General features: G+C 38.6%; 1 protein-coding gene across 4 annotated transcripts in view; it reads left to right on the top strand.

Moving 5' to 3' along the window:
* PLEKHM3 (pleckstrin homology domain containing M3) overlaps positions 1 to 18,138 on the top strand; it is a 93,601-nt gene extending 75,463 nt beyond the window's left edge. For 3 of the 4 annotated variants that reach the window (XM_034431815.3, XM_060688141.2, XM_034431831.3), the window contains 2 exons: positions 10,783 to 10,940; positions 16,162 to 18,138. In XM_034431815.3, coding sequence (XP_034287706.2) covers positions 10,783 to 10,940; positions 16,162 to 16,339 — 336 coding nt within the window. In that variant the 3' untranslated portion in view covers positions 16,340 to 18,138. The remainder of the gene's footprint in view (positions 1 to 10,782; positions 10,941 to 16,161) is intronic. The other variant, XM_034431838.3, reaches the window with a different exon arrangement.
* The last annotated feature ends 1,370 nt before the right edge of the window (positions 18,139 to 19,508 follow it).

Genomic DNA, 19,508 nt, shown 5'->3' with positions numbered 1-19,508 from the left:
TCCTTGTTGTATTTCTGTAGATATCTCAACCACTCCTGTACTTTCCAACTTGGTAATGACTAGGGTACTGATCTAACATTACCTTCTAGTACTAGACTAGAGTTTCTTGTATATAGGAAATGTCTTCCAAGATATCTTGCATGTTGATATCTCTATTGAACAGAATGTCAGTATACTTTCCTATCTTTGTTTAATCATCTGGGAATCAGTTACTGCCTGGCCATTGATGTCCTTTAGTACAGTATGTCAGTTTAAAGCTGGAATTACCTTCTGAGTTTGGAGATTTTTTAAAATAATTCTTTTCACTCAACATTATTCCTGGTGACTATCTAGTCAACTAGTTGCAGTTTTGTTGGCCAGTTTTCAGAAGTGGTTTACCATTGCCTCTTTCCTAGGGCTGAGAGACAACTACTGACCCAAGGTCACCCAGCTGACTTTGTGTGTAAGGCAGGACTAGAACACACAGTCTCTCAATTTTAGTCCTAGTGCCTTAACTACTACACCAAACTAGCTTTCCTATTCATTGTACTAGAGGCTTATTTATCACGGTTCATATATCTGCAGAATTTTTTCCATCAAAATTGCTCTTTATTCATCTTTATTCTTTGCAGCATTCTCTTACAGGTGTTTTTCTTTCATCCACAGCCTCTTTGATTTCATCATTCATACTCTAATGTGTTTTTTTTACGTAACTACTGGTAGTTACTTGACATCTTACTAGAGCTTTATTATTGGAAAGTATTCAAGCTTAGATGAATACTTGAGAAAAGAAATATTCATGCATATTTCTTACTATATTATAGATAAACATGTGGGAGGAAGTTTGCTAACATCTGATTTTTTTCCTAAAGTCAAGTACTGGAACAAAGGTAAAACATTTAAATCTCTAGTATATTAAATTACTTAATTAAATTATGCAATATTATATTTTTACAAATGCTAAGGGACTAACTATTATCAAAAAATGCTAATATTTCAGGAGATACAGTTATATTTTGTTGGTTTCCTGTCTTGGAGGGCATAGTGTAGTTTATAATAGCATGTAGTTTATAATAGCATGGCAAATAACATAAGTAAGGTGAAGGATATCTTCTAGTAGGCTTCTACTAGGAGATATCCTTCACCTTCCTTATGTCATTTGCCATGCTATGCAGAAGTGTCCCCCAACTCTCTGGAACAGTTTTAGGCAGCTTAGGGAGTAGGAGAGGATGCCCCCAATTGCCTTGCTCTATATTATTTCTCAAAAATCCTGAACACAATTACATTAAACTGCTTTTCAGGAATTTAATTTTGGCAACACATCAGGAGTGACCCAAGCCAGTCAAAGCATTGAGTCAAAAACACATAGATAGGGATTTTTTTTTGCTTAATTACAGAATTGACTGGAAAAATGGCTGGCATATATCCAGGTGGTATTGGAAAATTTATTTATTTATCTATCTATCTATCTATCTATCTATCTATCTATCTATCTATCTATCTATCTATTTATTTAGAATTTATATAACGCCCTTCTCCCGGAGGACTCAGGGCGGTGTACAGCCACAAATAAGAAACATAAAATACAAAAATTAAAAACAATTAAAAGAATTTATATCTATTTGGCCCCATAATTTAAAAAGTGACAAACCAATTAAAAAGCATTTAAAAAAAATTTTTTTTAAGCCAGCCCGGCTTGCTGGAAAAAGAAAGTTTTAAGGGCGTGGCGGAAGGCACTGAGGTCTTGGATTCTCCTTATCTCTGGGGGCAGCTGATTCCAGAGGGTAGGTGCCCCCACAGAGAAGGCCCTCCCCCTGGGGGTCACCAGCCTACATTGTTTGGCTGATGGCACCCCGAGGAGGCCCTCTCTGTGGGAGCGCACAGGTCAATGGGAGGTCATGGGTAGCAGCAGGCAGTCTCGAAGATAACTAGGTCCTGTGCCATGGAGCGCTTTAAAGGTGGTAACCAAAACCTTGAAGCGCACCCGGAAGACCACTGGGAGCCAGTGCAGCTCACGCAGGAGAGGTGTTATGTGGGAGCACCATGCAGCTCCCGTAACTACCCGTGCGGCCGCATTCTGGACCAGTTGGAGCCTCCGGGTGCTCTTCAAGGGGAGCCCCATGTAGAGAGCTTTACAGTAGTCCAGGCAAGAGGTGACGAGGGCGTGAGTGACTGTGCACAAGGAATCCCGATCAAGAAAGGGCCCCAACTGGCAGATCAGGCAAACCTGACAAAAGGTCCCCCTGGCTACAGCCATCAGATGTTCCTCCAAGGACAGCTGCGTATCCAGGAGGACTCCCAGATTGCGAGCCCTCTCCGCGGGGGCCAAAGACTCGCCCCCAATAGTCAGTGATGGAGTCAACTGACTATATCGGGATGCCGGGAACCACAGCCACTCAGTCTTGGAAGGGTTGAGCTTGAGCCTGTTCCTCCCCATCCAGACCCGCACAGCCTCCAGACACTGGGACATCACTTCAAGGGCATCGTTGGGGTGGCCTGGGGTGGAGATGTACAGCTGGGTGTCATCAGCGTACTGGTGGTACTTCACCCCAAAGCCACGGATGATCTCACCCAGCGGCTTCACATAAATGTTGAACAAAAGGGGCGAGAGGATCGACCCCTGAGGCACTCCACAATGAGAGGCCTCGAGATCGACCTCTGCCCCCCTGCCAACACGAACTGCGACTGGTCTGAGAGAAAGGAGGAGAACCACCGTAACATGGTGCCCCCCATCCCCAACTCTTCCAACCGGTGCAGCATGATACCATGGTCGATGGTATCAAAAGCCGCTGAGAGGTCTAACAGGGCCAGAACAGAGGAGCAACCCCTGTCCCAAGCCCTCCAGAGATCATCTATCAACGCGACCAATGCCGTTTCTGTGCTGTGCCCAGACCTGAAACCCGACTGGAATGGATCTAGATAAGATGTTTCCTCCAGGAATTGTGGAAACTGTCGCGCGACCACACTCTCAACAACCTTCACCACAAAGCGAAGGTTGTGGAAAGTAAAGGAAAGTAAACTTGATTGCTCCCTATAGGATCCATGCATTGTTGCTGCTTTTGTTGTAGGATCAGATCAAGCCCAAGATTTTAAATCATTTTAGTGGATTTTTCTATGGCATTGAAATATCAAGCAAGTTTGGGAAAATATAAGCCTTGTATTTATCCTACTAGATTTTCTGTGTAAAATACATTTGCAATATAGAGCAATATGTTCACTATAGCTTAAGAATTATATTCCATGGTAAATTTGCAGCCTTTTCCAGCTAATGAAGATGAGAAAAGGTTATTCATCTTCCTAATTTTCTTTCCGTTGGAGAATATGGAAGCCAGTGGATTTCAAAGTTACTTAATTTTGCATTTGTGGATGTAGTGAAGCCTCTTAGTTTAGGAAATATGCCTGAACAGTACTATGACTTACAAATCTGGGTTGCTAACTATATCTATTTTTCTGGGAATAAGTCCTATGAAACTCATGGGATATTTCCGAGTACATTAGTGTTGAAGAATATTCTAGATACCATTTCTTAGAAACGTGAATAAGCAATTGGGTGAGCCTGATAGAATTAGTTATATACCACAATGTAACATCCTAACATTTAAAAAGTTAGGTTAATGTATTTTAGTAAGAGTATGTGAATGAACATACCGTAGGTTTGCTGTAGGTAGCAGTTTTTGCAGTGTACTTAAAAGAAAGTTTAGGAGCAACCCACTGTCTAATAACTATTTAATATTCAACATACTCTATGAACATAACAGTTTAATACAAAAGAGAAAAATATGAAGAAGAGTATCTTAATTTTATAAGTCTATGCAAGTAGTAATTAATCTCTCATAATTTAGAAAGCTTCATTGGTGCAAATAAGAAAGACTTTGACAGGCTATGTCTTCCACATACATAAAATTGCTTAAGAGTATGGGAAGCAGAAAAGATACTGAGCAACAAAAGATCTTTCAGATCTTATTTCTAAATGTGCAAAAGTCTTTAGAAAAGCCTGTGTGGGGCTGGAATTTATATGCATGCCAGTTCATATACAAACAGATTATGGTTGTAAAACATTTAACCATCTCAGTTAAAGACCCAGCAGCTGCACTTGTGCACTCTGCTGAGCAGTTAGATGTGTTTCTTTATTTGATGGCTCAGTGTGTAGTTCAATCTCAGCTTGTTTGCTTAGCTTAAGTATTGTATGAATGCAGAAAAATAGGTCATTTCAGCAATTAGGCTAAGAACCTTATTTGAACACAACCGTAGCTGTAATCTTTTATCTGTTCACCTAAATACTCACATATGTATTGCCATGTATGTTTTAAATCTGACACTCCCATGATGAACTGGAATTTCTAAAAGTCCTTGTTTTTAATAAATGTTATCTTCATGGAAATAATTCAGATCATGAACAGACCATTTAAATTACACCCTTTGTGTTGACTTACAAGGAGTCTTATGTCTACATAATGATAATGATTAACACACTGACTTACAATGATAGGGTCATAAGATAATGTAGCTGTAACACTAGCTTCCAAGTGGTAATCAAACTTGGCGTGGAGGTTTTGTCACTTCTGTAACTTCAATTATTAACTCTACCTTCAGGGCCACACAATACAGTGCAATCTTGTTAAATTTAAAGAGAGTAACTGTAACTTCTTTCCACTGGACTACATTTGCCTTATCTTTGAGATATCTACTCTGTGTATTAAAATATTATCTTGGAAGTCAGTGTTGATCTGTTGAACCAAAGATTTGTGCAACTTTATATTTTATCAATTAAGGATATCTTACTTTACTTGTTTCTGTTTACATGTTGAACTTTACATGGCTGGCCTTGATTTGACTACATTTTTAAGGTTTCTGTAATGTATCCATTCATCATACAAGGTAATTTGGGTTAAATTCCTGCTGGGAAACTACAATGTAACATAGTACATCTTAGTTTCCGCTTAGCTTTATGTTTCTGTACTTTAGAGCACTGTTTCTCAACCTTGACAATTTAAAGAAATGTGGACTTCAACTCCCAGAATTACCAAGTCAGCATGGGAATTCTGGGAATTAGAAGTCCACATTTCTTAAAGTCACCAAGGTTGAGAAACAATGCTTTAGAGAGTTTCCAAACATATTTATATCCATATAAAGTCAATGAAAGTGCTTTTGTATGTTGATGAGTCCATATGGTGAGGTACAGTTTGAAAATTGATTTCTGTAGAAGTTTGTCAGTGGCACATAGAGGCACTCAACTTCTCTAAACATGTGTTCTGTCCCCCTTCCTCACACAGGCAAACGTAATACCCAGCACGCCTGCCAATATTTTATTAGGTAAACAGATTAGAATTCTTGGCAGACCAAGGTTTTGGCAGCAAACTGCCGAATGCCTGCCAAGACCGTTTTCACTCCCATAAAGCAGAAGAGGACTTATCTTCAGTCCATTCCAGGAGCAACAAATTATCCATGAGACAAGAGTTTAGTCAATGTTCAGTCCAAAATATATCCAAGCCGAATTTCAGAGATCACGATGTGACTTTCAGGGTTTAACTTTGTCCGTCACAAAGCCTGAAGAGCAATCCCACCCACTTTTATTTCTGGTGGGGCGTGGCTCCGTGACTCAGCTCAATCCCTGGCTCTCCCACGCCTCTTCCATTGCTGCGCACGCTTCTCCCTCCGATGCTGCTTGGGATCAAGCCAGGATTCATCATCCCTGCTCCCTATCAATTGGTGCTCCAATATGCCTTCCTCCTGGCACATCCCAGGCTGTTCCTCCTGGCCTTCAGATGGAACCTGAGGCATTGCCAGAAAGGAGGGTCCTGGAGAGGGAGGCCTTGTCAGTTCCTCCCCATCACCTTCTGAGTCCTCCTCCTCTGTTAGGACAGGCTCGGGAGTCAGGGTCACAACAACATGACTCTTTGCATGTGCATCTATCTGAGGCGTCTTTTAGGAAACCTTTCCATATCCCTAGATGATTAATGTGTTCCAGAATAGCTTCCAAACAATATAGTACCTGTTTCAAACACCATAGAGATAACGTTCTTGTATATAAACGTCATATACATTCAGAGTCCCTGTATTATTTTTAAAATAATGAGCCTGGCTCTGCAGGGTATTACATATCTATGCCTTTTTATGGATTGTTACTTTGTAATAGTGAAAAGGTTTGTACATCCCAGTGATGTTATGAACTATACTTATGGAGCATACACTCCATGGATAACCCTGCAGAACAGAATGGCAATTAATACTCAGATGGCAATAATTCCAGAATTCTGCCAAGAAAACCAAATGGATGTTTAAATCAGGACAGCATCAATATGATATTGGGAGATGGCTGGAATACATCCAAAGAGCAAAAATAGAAAATGAGTTATATCTAAATAAGTAAGACAAGGAAATTAAGGATAACAAGAAAATGAAGTATTTAAGAAAATTACAGAAATCAAAGTAATTTGTTATGCAGATCTGGTCATTCTTAAAGATAAAGAAGGTAAGAATCTATTGCAGAAAAAAGATACAAGAAATAATGACATGAATATACTAAAAAATTGGACATAAATATCTCTACATTGATGATATGGATTAAGATTGGATCACTGAAGTAGAATATTCTGGAAAGTGAAGATAAATGAGTCCTATAAAATATTCCTAAGAAAAGCTATAAGATTTGAAAAATGCAGCAATGACCAAATGACTGTAAAAGGTGTATTTATATTCAAATACCTGTACTAAAAAATATATTGCTACAAATGCTCAGACTATGGAAAAACTAGGGTTATCGCACATGCTAATAAAATAGTGCTCAAGGTGTTGCAATTTTCAACAGTTCATGGCATGAGAACTAGCACATATACATGCTGGATTCTGAAGAGCCAAGGACACCCAAGAGCCCATTGCTAACATCCATGGATAATGAGAAACACAAGGCAGATCCAAGATGATATCACTTTTTGCTTTATTGATTATACGAAGGTTTTTGACTGTGTAAAGCAGAACAGATTGTGAATATTTCTTTTAAAAAATGGGTGAGCCACCTCATCTGCCTTTTAAAGAAATTTTACAATAACCAGAAAGCAACAGTTAGAAGTGAATATGGAGAAACTAAATTGTTCAGAATTGGGCAAGAGTGTATAATGACATTTATTTAATGTACATGAAGAATATATCATAAGGAATACAAGCCTGAGATCCCTGGTTATTACAGCCTCTAGAACCTAGAATTTATTTGAAACTTTAATATAGCAAGAATTTAGAATAGAATAGAATAGAATAGAATAGAATAGAATTGAATTGAATTGAATTGAATTGAATTGAATTGAATTCTTTATTGGCCAAGTGTCATTGGACACACAAGGAATTTGTCTTTGGTGCATATTCATTCATTTCATTTCATTCATTTATTGGATTTATATACTGCCCTACTCCCGAAGGACTCAGGGCGGTGAACAGCCACAGAATAAAACACAAATACAAAATTTAAAAACAGAATAAAACCGAATTAAACAATTTGGCTGAGACAAATTTAAAACACCCAATAATTTTAAAAACAAATTAAAATTTATATTTTAAAGGGGAAAGATTTAGGCCAGGCCGGCTTGATGGAATAAAAAAGTCTTGAGAGTGCGACGGAAGGTGCACAGATCCGGGATCCTCCGTATCTCTGGGGAGAGCTCATTCCAGATAGTAGGTGCCCCCACAGAGAAGGCTCTCCCCTTGGGGGCCGCCAGTCGACATTGGCCGACGGCACCCGGAGGAGCCCCTCTCTATGAGAGCGTACCGGCCGGTGGGAGGCTATTGGTGGTAGCAGGCGGTCCCGTAAATAACCAGGTCCTAAGCCATGGAGCGCTCTAAAGGTGATAACCAAAACCTTGACGCGCACCCGGAAGACCACCGGGAGCCAGTGCAGCTCGCGCAGGAGAGGTGTTACATGGGAACGCCATGTCGCTCCCATAACCACCCGCGCGGCCGCACTCTGCGCCAGTTGGAGCCGCCAACTGCTCTCAGTGAACATAAAAAGACAAGATACATTCATCAATGTGGCCGCGCGGGGGATTATGGGAGCAAGAGGGCGCTCCCATGTGATGCCTCTCCTGCGCGAGCTGCATTGGCTTCCAGTGGTCTTCCGGGTGCACTTCAAGATGTTGGTCACCACCTTTAAAGCGCTCCATAGCATCGGACCTGGGTATTGCAAGACCGCCTTCTGCCGCCGATAGCCTCCCACCGACCAGTATGCTCCCACAGAGAGGGACTCCTCAGGATGCTGTCAGCCAGGCAATGTCGGCTGGCGACCCCCAGGGGGAGGGCCTTCTCTGTGGCAGCACCTGCCCTCTGGAACGATTTGCCCCCGGAGATACGAAGGATACCAGATCTCCGGGCCTTTCGCCGTGCCCTAAAAACTTTTCTTTTCCATCAAGCAGGGCTGGCATGAACCCCCCCCCCCTTTTTAGCTTTTTTTAGCTTTTTAAGTGTAAATTGGGTTTTAATTGGATTGTTTTAAATTGTGGGCCAAAGCTGTATAATGCTTTTAATTGATTTTAAATTTTGTATTGGTATGTTTTTTATCCCTGGCTGTGCACCGCCCTGAGTCCAATAGGAGAAGGGCGGTATATAAATTGAATAAATAATAATAATAATAATCAAGAATCATAGGTACAACACTTAATGATAGTCATAGGGTACAAATAAGCAATCAAATCATACTAGGAAACAATATCAATATAAATCGTAAAGATACAAGCAACAAAGTTACAGTCGTGCAGTCATTTTAAATATGGAATGTAATATCCATTATACATCTTTATAAAAAAGATGGAATCAGGATTATGGTTTGTACTCTGTGGTTACCTTGTAGTTATAAGGCCAAGAGGCATGTTCTCCATTTATCTTTCATTCACATAAGCAACCCTTACTAGTGGCAATAGTCTTTTTGCAATCTGCAATAAATTCATTGTCTCCATTGGTCAGACTTTTTCTAAGCTACTTGACAATCTAGCCTTCTCTTATAGAGGTACTCTTTACTGCTATTTGAGTTTCCTTTTGCTACTAATTTTCCTCTATTAGTTTCAGTTAGTTTCCTTTGTTAGTTAGTTTCTAACTAACATAGACCTTGCAAAGCCTTTCATATTCCATTTATGCAAAAAGGAATGTTTATGATAATCTGGTTTATTTAACTAATTTATAGTATTACTATGGTAACCAACATGCTGCCTCGTTAACATATAGCCATCATGGAGTCTCTTTACCACTTCTTTCAGATTCTCCATGTTTTGCTGTTGAAATACGGTGTTTATTGTCTTTTTAACCCAGTTAGAAGCAAGCGGATGTGTTATATGTATGACAGCTATTGTATTTAACCCCTATCTACATCCCAACAAGATTCCCAAACCAAACATGTTGTCAATATCTTCTCCAGTGATATTACTGTACAGGGCTGCCTCATATTTTTTTTTTTATAAAATTACAGTTCTGACCATTTAAAAGTTGCCTCATACTGTAATATAGTAAAATAAAGCCTGAATGCTTGGTGCTGGGCATACAATATCTATTCTTGATTTATAGTTCAGGTTTCCTCATTTCAGTCATGTTTGTTTGCCCATTCATTAATAATAGCCCACTGTTTATTCTGTTTCCTTATTTTTGTTAAATATCACTTCCCTAGATCTTATTTAGACTTTTGAACCTCAGGAGTAAAATTAAATAAGGAAGAGCATTTTTTTTTTCTCAAGAAAAGTTGCTTATGTTACTGACTAAGACATTCTGTTATAACAGTAGCAGAGTGTTGGCCTTGAATCTTAATTTTAGATGGTGACCTTTGTGCATTGTTTAATCTGCAGCATGAGGGGATCTTCCTATAACATTACAATTTTCCTATATCCCAAACAGATGTCAAACTGCACAACTAGCAATAATTTTTCTGCTTCCTGTGGCTGTATTTTTTTGCATTCCCATTTGGGGACAGTAATCCAAGCAGTTCCCAGGACTTCCTGTGCTGCCTACATTTTTCCATTCCACATCTGTGCAGTGGCTTCAACTATCGCTTACAAAAGTATATGGGGTATAAGTGAGGTAACCATTCCAGTGGAATGCACATTTCCCAAATACATTCAAAATTATCTCTGGATGCGGACACTTGAAATATCAGTCATGATAGCGTATTACTTGTAATAAAAATTGTACTATTTCAAATATTTGGTAGGTGTATAGATCAGTCATGCTTAATTATCCATTAAGTATAGCTTTACACATGCTGAGTGCATTTCATGGATTGTTTTTAATGAAGCATCTTAGTAAAATTCTGTCTGAAACCTGACATCTTTCAGAAAGGGAAAGGGAAAGATACCAATTATTTTGAATTAAGCTTAATGGACAGATGGTATGTACTTTTATATACCAATACAAAACTATGATATATATTACAGCAAAGTAATACTAAAAATGTTGGTAAAGACACTGAGACTTAGAATTCTGTCCAGTTCACAGCATGCTGGGAAAAATGCTATTTATCTTCCAGCTTTAGTAGAATAATATGTATAGATCAACTGAAAGGCAAGGCTTTTCAGTTCTTTGCTAGTATGTTTCAGTTCTTCCCAAAACTTGAAAAGGTGAGCCTTAAAATGATTCAGTGGATCTTGTTTTCAGTGCTGTTCATTTACTTTTGCAGTCTCTTTCTTAAGTATTCTAATCCATTGTATCATCTGCAACAGTAGAAAAACATGGAAATGGACTTCAGTGAGAATGGCTCAGTGTAAACAAAATTGATACCTTTTCATTCCTTTCTATGGTTTATCAAGATTTTATTATATTTTTCTTGTTATTTTCCAGGTTATCGAAGGGAAGCTTGCCCCTTTCCTTGGGAAAGTAATAAAATTTGCTACCTCCCATGTTTACAGCTGCAGCCTTTGTAGTCAAAAGGGATTCATCTGTGAGATCTGTAATAATGGTGAAATTCTGTATCCCTTTGAGGACAGTTCTACAAGCAGGTTAGAATTTATGATTTTTGAGTTATATGACATATTATTATTAGAGGTCCATAGAAAAATACAACAGAATAACTGAACTGTGGAAGAACCCAGCTCATGCTACTGGCTACCTACAATTTTGGGGTGGCAGATAGGGTGGGTGAGAAGCGGGATGCGCGTCTTACCTTTCCAGCTTCATTGCGCTCCTCACCGTTGTGTCCAGGGAAACATGCTGTAAAAGAAAACCTTCTCGCGAGTTCAACCAAACTTCTTGAACTCGCGAGAAGGTTTTCTTTTACAGCGTGTTTCCCTGGACACAACGGCAAGGAAAGTGACGGAGCTTGAAAGACCTGCGTCCCACTTCTTGCATGCCCCACCTGCCACCCCCAAATTGTATCCCTAAAGGGGGCAAGTGGCTAAGCGAAGGGCAGGAGCCCTGAAATTCCCGGTGAGGGGGGGAGAAGGGACGGCAAGGGAAGCCACATCTCGCTCCACGCATCTTGCTTCTCCCCTGCCCCACCTGCTACCACTCTTGATAAAAGAGACAGCGGGGAAGGGAAGCAGCCAGGCTGTGGTTGCCATTGGGGTGTGGTGGGATGTGTTGGGCTGCTCGGCAGGCACAAAGAACAGGGAGAGGAGGGCATGTCCCCCACTTTCCCCCCCCCCCGGCCTCGCCTCCTCAATTAATTTTGGTTGTGCGGCAAGCAACCAGAGGAAATGGCGGGACCAGCTGCGCATGCGTGTAAGTAGTTGATCGGGAGCTTATTTTCCCTGGGTGGCTTATATTATCGCATGCACTGAAAAGCCCGATTGGGCTTATTATCCAGACATGTCTTATTTTTGGGGAAACACAGTAATAACCAGTTACTCAGGTGTCCACTCAGGCTTCTCCAAACCATACACACATACCATTTTTATCTTGTTTTGCTTGCCCTTGTGTTTCTTTACATTTGCTGACACTGCATTGCATTCAGAGTAAAGATTTTTTTTCTGTTTTTCACTCACTCTTTTTGTTTTGATCATTTTAAATCACTGCACAATTCAGTTATTGAGCAAATTGAAAAAACTGACCTAATCACAGGACTGTTTGTATTCCATATGCATAAGAGTAGTTACATAGATAAAACTGTTAATTATCAGTTACTTCCATTATGGCATACTTTGAGACAGAAGTTTTATTTTATTTTAGTTAATTTAAAGTTTTAAAAAGTTTCTAATGATGTCTAATTAATTTTGCACAAAATATTTGAATAATTTAAATGTTTATTGTGTATTGAAATTCCTGGTGAAACATTTCAGAGTGCTGACATCTTGAAAGTCTTCAGATCAACAATTATTCAGTTTAATAACATTTTGGGATATTTGCAGCGTTCACCAAGTTTTCATTATATGCACACATACATTTATCTGTATGCTTCTGTTTTCTCACGTTTGAAATTTTGTACCATTTGGGAGTCAGTGGGTATACTAGCATCTGAAACTATGCCTTTGAACAAAGGTAAAAGTAAGAGACAATTGATGCTGTATTAGCTTTGTACAAGCTCATCTATCAAATCAATGGCGTTCCAACACTAAACCTTGTTTAAACCAGTAAAAAGACTGATGAAATAGCAATAGCATCTCTTGTAATTAGATGCCCTTGTGAATGATCCTATAAGAAACCCTTCTTCTGTTCTTGAGAGACAAGCAATTTAAGTGCATTTCTACCTTTGTTTCTGTATCTTGCTGCTTATGGCGCTGCCTTGAACTTTTTGTTTGCCGAGGCAGAGCTCCTTTTGTGGATGGAGTCTGCTGCCATAGGAAAATGCAAACCCATGATTCCCAGATGGTTAGATATTTTGAACTGAGTCTGCATAGGTTCTCTCCACAGTGTAGCATCTTAGACAGATTAGCAAAGAGAATACTTTCTGTTAGAAAATACCATCTTCTGTAGATGCATTTTCAGATGCAATTTTTAAAGGCTTATCTCTCCCTGAAACAGATAAATCTTAGAACAGGATAACCCTCCTGAGAGCTGGGGTTTTCATTTGCACCAGCTTGTTTGTTCAGCATTCTTCTTTTTTTGTGTGTGTCAGTCCTTGAGCAAACAGCTAAATACCTGGATAATGCATTCATCTGGCTTTGAATACACATACATTACATACCCCTTTCTTGCTAATCAGTGTGACACATTCTTTTGTTGGCCAAATGGTTCCAAAACAAACTCAATCATTTCACTTAATTAGCAGGGGTTGGTGGGCTGTGCCTTGCAGGCTTCTTACATCCTGCCCAAGGAGAGACAAATCCAAATTTTCTCTCATAACATGTTGTTAGACAGTGTTCACAAATTCTTTTCTTTTCTTTCTTATTTGAATTTTATAGCGCCAGGCCTTTCAATCATTAGTCTAAAAATAGAAGTTGTAGTAAACACAAGTTATAATGAATGAGTCACATTATGGCCATACAATATGTAGTTTGTTTCAGGCAAACAAAAAGGAGACTTAAACAAGGACTCAAAAGCTGTTGAAAATAGAATCGTCTATAATATTTTAATTCATCTCTTAATCATAGGAATAGAGTGTTACGGAATAATTGACTAGCATGTTTATGCTTAAAGTGTTAAAACTGCACAATGACCAAGTTATGTTCTCTCATTGAGATCAGCTTCACATGCTTATTTCATATAAAATTTATAGCAGGGGCTCATTTAAAAGTGAGATGTTCTTCCTTGAGAGTACACCTGAAATAGCCATTTAGAAATGGCAAATTTTCTATTATGCTACCTGACAGTCTTGGCAGACTTTTTGTTGCTAGAGTCACATGGGTTACTTTTTTCTATTAGCTACTGGGACCCATGAAAGGCACAATGGAATCCTGAAATGGACTTCTTATTCAAATTGCAATGATTTTCCTCTTGCGTTGCATGTGGTGAATAATTGGGCAATGTGCTGTGTCACCTCTGGTTAACAATGATAGCTGATATGACAGAATGGATCTCCATGCTGACTCCATGATTAAAGAAAACAATCTTTAATCAGTGAAAAGATGAAATCTTTTAAAATGGATCTAAGATGGAAGTTGGATTAGGAAATGAAAAAAGCTTTAAGGAAGTATCTGGCAATTTGGCTGAATTAAAATGTGTAAACTGAGCATTACAAAGCCATGCCTCTGCATCACAGATATATAAGAGAACAAATGGAATCATGAAAGGTGTCTGGGTGGGGTCCTCATTTCCTACTCCAGGACAGAGCAAAAATTAGATTAGACCCTTCTTTCTAAAGAGTTATTTATTTATTGTGCTTTTGAGTCAGTTTTTGACTCCTGAGCTGGACTAGTTCCTGGAGCTTTTGTCACTTTCAGAAGTGGTTTTTCCCTGCTTATGTCTGACAGTGAGTGACTAGCCCAAGGTCATCCAGTTGGCTTCATGTCTAAGGTGGAACTAGAACTCCTGGTTTCTGATTTCTAGCTTACTGCCTTCACCACTACTCCAAATTTGCTCTCTGTGAGAATCTCAAAGGTCCCTTTTCAAAAGGACAATGTTTTTTCTTGAGGAAGATGTTTCACTTCTCATCCAAGAAGTTTCAGCAGTTCTTGGATGAGAAGTGAAACGTTGTCTTTCTCAAGAAAAAAAATGGTCCAGTTGTGTTTTGAAAAAGCACTTTTGAGACAACCATGACCTGGATGATGATTCAGAATCTCCATAGAGACTCTGTGAGGAGTTATAAATTGCAGAGCACCCACCAAAGCAGAACATTGTTCATTTGCGAGTTTCTCTTAAGATTTCTAGATATAACTGGGGGGAGGGGAAGGAAGGAAGGGGGTGGAATTAATTAACAACAGGGGAAGGACAGATAAAAATACAGTAAGGAAATATTGGAGCTTTCCTTTCAGTTTAGAGAAACTTCTGATCTCCTAAGTTGTCCTGCAGGAGTGCTTCCCCAGTTCATTGACTTTGTGAAGAAGGTATGAATAAGATAGGTGATATTCAATACAGGACACCCTGCTGCAGCTATAAGTTATTTCTAAGTAGATGTGCAATAAGGGGGTTTATAAAATATTTTGGGAATTTAGAGAATGGAAGCTAATTTTAACTGAAATCTATGGTAGTAGAATTCCAACCTGTTCTTCCAATAGTGTTTCTGGGCATTCCATTCTTGCTTTTACTAAGAAATTAGTTGATTATGGATGTTACAGAAGATATGGGCTGTTTGCTTCATTACAAATTGTTTTACTGAAGTAGTTGTTCTTAAATTTTTATCTCAAAATTCTCTTCTCCTTCCCTTATCCCTACATTTAATGCATCTGAATAGGAGTGGCAGGTGTGTTTCACTCTTTCATAATCCTCCAGGCATTCATTTCAATAGAAATTCCTGATAAGCTTTTACATTTTCCAGTTGAATGAGAAAAGAGGGAAAGGGAGAGGCCATGAATGAATACAAAATGACATTCTCATCAATCATTAGTCTCCAACCACTGCAAGGAATTGCAAGTCACTAATGAAAGGGGAATTAACTTTATAAAGTCAGCATTAGTATCAGAGGAGGTGATTTAAAATTTTAAAGTCATACAAAGTGTTTTCTTTGGCTATTGTCTAAACTTAGGTGGACAATATGTTTCTTTAATCCAATAAAGAGTGAGTAGCATGCTTTTTAAGCTTGTAAAGTCTACAAGAGAATTCAAGCAAATGTTGAGAATTTTTATTTATTTATTAAATATATATGCCACCTATCTTGCTGTCATGCAACTCTGGGTGACTCACGATCTCATAAAACAATATTATAAAAGATCAAATCAGTAAGACAATAAGAATCCTGCATGCAGTTAAGCTGCACACAAACCACTGATTTCAGTAATGACATGCAGAGTCGCAGCCCAAATGTCTTACTGAACTATGAGTACAGTAAATAAGCACACTGTAGAAAAAGAGTAGAGAGTGGGATTGTCTTAATCTCAGCAACTTCTGATATGTAGACTTTAACCCAGAATTCCCAGTAATGGGCATGCTGGCTGGGAAAATCTAGAAGTTGAAACCCCTGTATCTGCAAGTTACCATATTTAGGAAAAAAAATAGCTATAAGAATCTGGGCATCCTTTGTACCCAAAATTCTCTATGACTGGCTGTCAGAAGTAATAATGTATCTGATCCCAGGAAACTACCGTATGAGTTAGGGATTCTGCTTATTTTACAGAGATGATTTTTTGATAGCAGAGAAAGGTAGAAACCTGAGTATAAATGTATAAATATCTCATTTTGTGTTTACAGGTGTGAAAGCTGTAGTGCTGTCTTCCATTCAGAATGCAAAGAGAAGGCCATTCCATGCCCCAGGTGTGTGAGGAGAGAGCTACAGATGAAGCAGAAATCTTTTTGGAGAAGACTGAATATGGATGAGAGCCTGGAAGAGGCCTGCAACATGTTTGAATTGTCCTATCAGAATACATGATCTGAGGGGAAAATGTGACAACCTACACTCTTTCCCAGCTTGGAATGAATGCTTCTAAGGCACTAGTTCATTGCCAGGGAGAATACTTTACTATAAAAAATGTATATGTATGTTTTGTTCCTGAGTAGCTGGAGTTCAGAATGCTAAGAGCATCAAAGGCTAAATTGCAATTATGAACTGGTTAGGGACCCAACTGGTGTTACACCAAAAGTAGTTTGCTTGAAATATTTACTATTGTCTGCATTGATTGCATTCTCTTTACATTTAAAGATCTCATTAGCTTGTATTTATTACTGAACTTCAAGTGATTTTTCTTTTTGATAGAAATAGATGGCATTGTTATTTAAAGTTCACAAACTACTTAGGACAATGTGCCTGTGGACAGGTATTTGTAGAGCTTTTTGCAGCTTAGAAAGATGACTTAATAAACTGCTTGTATGAATATTTTCCCTGCTCCCCCAAAATTAAGTTGGTTCCATTTTAGAAACACAGCATGGTAATTGTCCTTAAAACCTCTATAAACCAAGTGCTAAAACTTGCCTAGGTCTTATGTTAATATTCCAGAATACTACAGAAATTGTTTTCAGTGATGAAATATTCACAGTTAAATACTTGTTCACAACACAGTTGTTCACAAATCATTAATTCAGATTCTGATTTTCCCACATGTAACACCACAAAGCTTGAATATTTAATCCCCTTTGATGTTAAATAATGTACATTGCTTTGCTCATACCCTGTAGAAGAAATTTCCTGCATTTGGATGATGGAATTAGAATCTGACTCTTTCTGCTTTTAACATTATATTGTAGTATATATATATCAAGGCTCTGAGTACTGTAGCAGAGTCAATAAGAGCTTGAACACTTCATCCTGAAAGTGAAATTTCTTGCATACTTTTAAATTCTGCACTAAGAAGCACTGGGACATATGTTTTAACCACTTAACATGCAACATTTGAAAATAATGAAAATATTACAAAAATGGTTCTAAATCAATATTTGGACTTTCAGTATTCCTATATAGATCTCAGAGGGAATATTGGAGGTTTTTACTTCTGCTTTCAACTAACCATAGTTTAACATTATATTCCAGTCCAGACAGCAACAGGGATTAGTGTTTACTATGATTACTTGAAACAAGCTTGGCTGTTGGCAATTGCATATCTGGAAGACAGTCAACAGAGCTGGCAGTGACTAGGAGAACCACAATGCATGTTATTTAAATTCATTTATTTATTTAATTTATAATTTAATTTATAATCTTGTTGATGTACTGCTTAGTTCTTCTGGACTAGTTGGCACCCAGTTTTACGTGCAAATAGGCTAACTGCAAATGATGCTCATAAGGAATGGTCATTTGCTTTGTCTTTTAAATATTTGTTTATCATATTTGTGTAGAGCCATGCTGAAGTCCATATATTACATTGAGATTTATTTTCATTGCTTCTTTTACTTAAGCATAAGTAGTAGGAGAGAGAGAGAAAGAATGAGTGATTGTGTATTTGACTTTTGCATGATTTCCAGAATCCAGAGCGAAGAAGAAGTTGGTATAAATAACCTGCTTGGTTTTGTTTTGATGTTTGGTTTTGGGAGGGGGATATCTTGGAACTTCCGAATTATTTTAATGTTTTTAAGGCAGCCTGGGCAAGTGAATCAAGCATGTGGAATGTGTGTTTACCAACTTTTTTTCAATGTATTGTAATATTTTTGGATTTTTATTTTTTTTTACATTTCCTTAAGTTGTTCCATCAATTTCTTCATTTTATCCAATGAGTTATTAAAAGTGAAGTTAAAGGATGGCTTTAGTGTGCATCATTGCATACAGCTTCCATCCACCACCTCAGTTCTTGGTTTTGTGTTCACTATGCACTTAATGTTGATTCTCAGTTTTTTTTGGAACAATTGGTTGCTATCACATTAGAATGAACACTGTCTCAAATATATATTTCTGTATTATACTAATCAGAGACCTCCCTCAGTTTCCTGCTTTGAAATTGCCTTAATTTACTCTTCCTCTGCAATGGGCTGCTGTGGTAATATAAAATGTTTTTCAGCCTGTGAAGTTCTCATGATGATGCCAAGAGTCCTTACGATATTTTTGAAGCCAAAGGTGGTCAACAAGTCCTGTTTATATGGTTGCATGTAGTTTGACCTGCAAGTTAACCTATAGTTAGCTCCCAGAAGCCTAAATAAGACAGCAACCCACAACTGCCCCTCAATGCAAAATATATCTGTGTTGAAGATAATGCAGGCATTCAGAGTTGTCGTTCACAATATATTTCTGTTAACTGCATCTAAATGGGATCTGATAAGCATGTTCCCCCAAATCCTTCAAACTGCAGAGTGCTGTCATAATTCTGCAGGAGTTCAGTGGCACATTTTTAATTCCAGTGAGACTTGTGCTCAGTATAATGCAGCCTTTGGAACCACAGGAATGTCCCAGCAAGGACTTTTGGTGCCATTTGCTGATTTCCCCAGAAGGTCCAGCGAGTGCTGTTTATCTACGTCACCCACTGCCACCTCTGCATCCATTAAAGAGAGAAAGATGGAATGACCACAAGCTGCATGTGAAGCAATATTTTGGATATCCAAAATGGAGGCATTTTTTATTTGATTAGTGCTAGGTATATTTTGCTCACTCTTTGATTAGAATGTCTATGGAGATTCTCAGTCATCCAGGTCATGGTTGTCCCAAAGGTGCTTTTTCAAGAGGCAACTGGACTTTCTGGTTTTTCTTTGAAGACATTTCGCTTCTCATCCAAGAAGTTTCTTCAGCTCTGACTGGATGGTGGGGAATGGAAAGATTTATACTCCTTGCAAACAGATGGTCATTTGCATCCTTTTAGAGTCACTGAGGCCACCTGGAAGTTTATCTGTGTCAGGGTCACCTGAGTAGTGCAAATTGGTGTTCTTGGAACTGTTGAAAGGACTGTGTTGTAGACTGGAGATAGGTGATGTTGTATCCCCCCCCCTCTCTGTTGAGAGAGTGCTCCTCAATTATGACATATATGGCCTTTTTGACCAATTTTCAAACAAGCAATCCTCTTCATCCAAAATGTGGACTTTGCTGTCTTCAAAAGAGTAGCCTTTGTCTTTTAAATGCAGATGCTAATCTTGTCCTGATGGGTTTGTTCGCCTGTGTTCGGCCATGCGTTTATGAAGTGGTT

The sequence above is a fragment of the Pantherophis guttatus genome, chromosome 1 (genome assembly GCF_059756535.1).
Source record: "Pantherophis guttatus breed Tessera chromosome 1, ASM5975653v1, whole genome shotgun sequence".
Taxonomy (NCBI): Eukaryota; Metazoa; Chordata; class Lepidosauria; order Squamata; family Colubridae; genus Pantherophis; species Pantherophis guttatus.
Note: the sequence above shows the minus strand (reverse complement) of the source record. Positions and strands in the feature narration are given on the sequence as shown.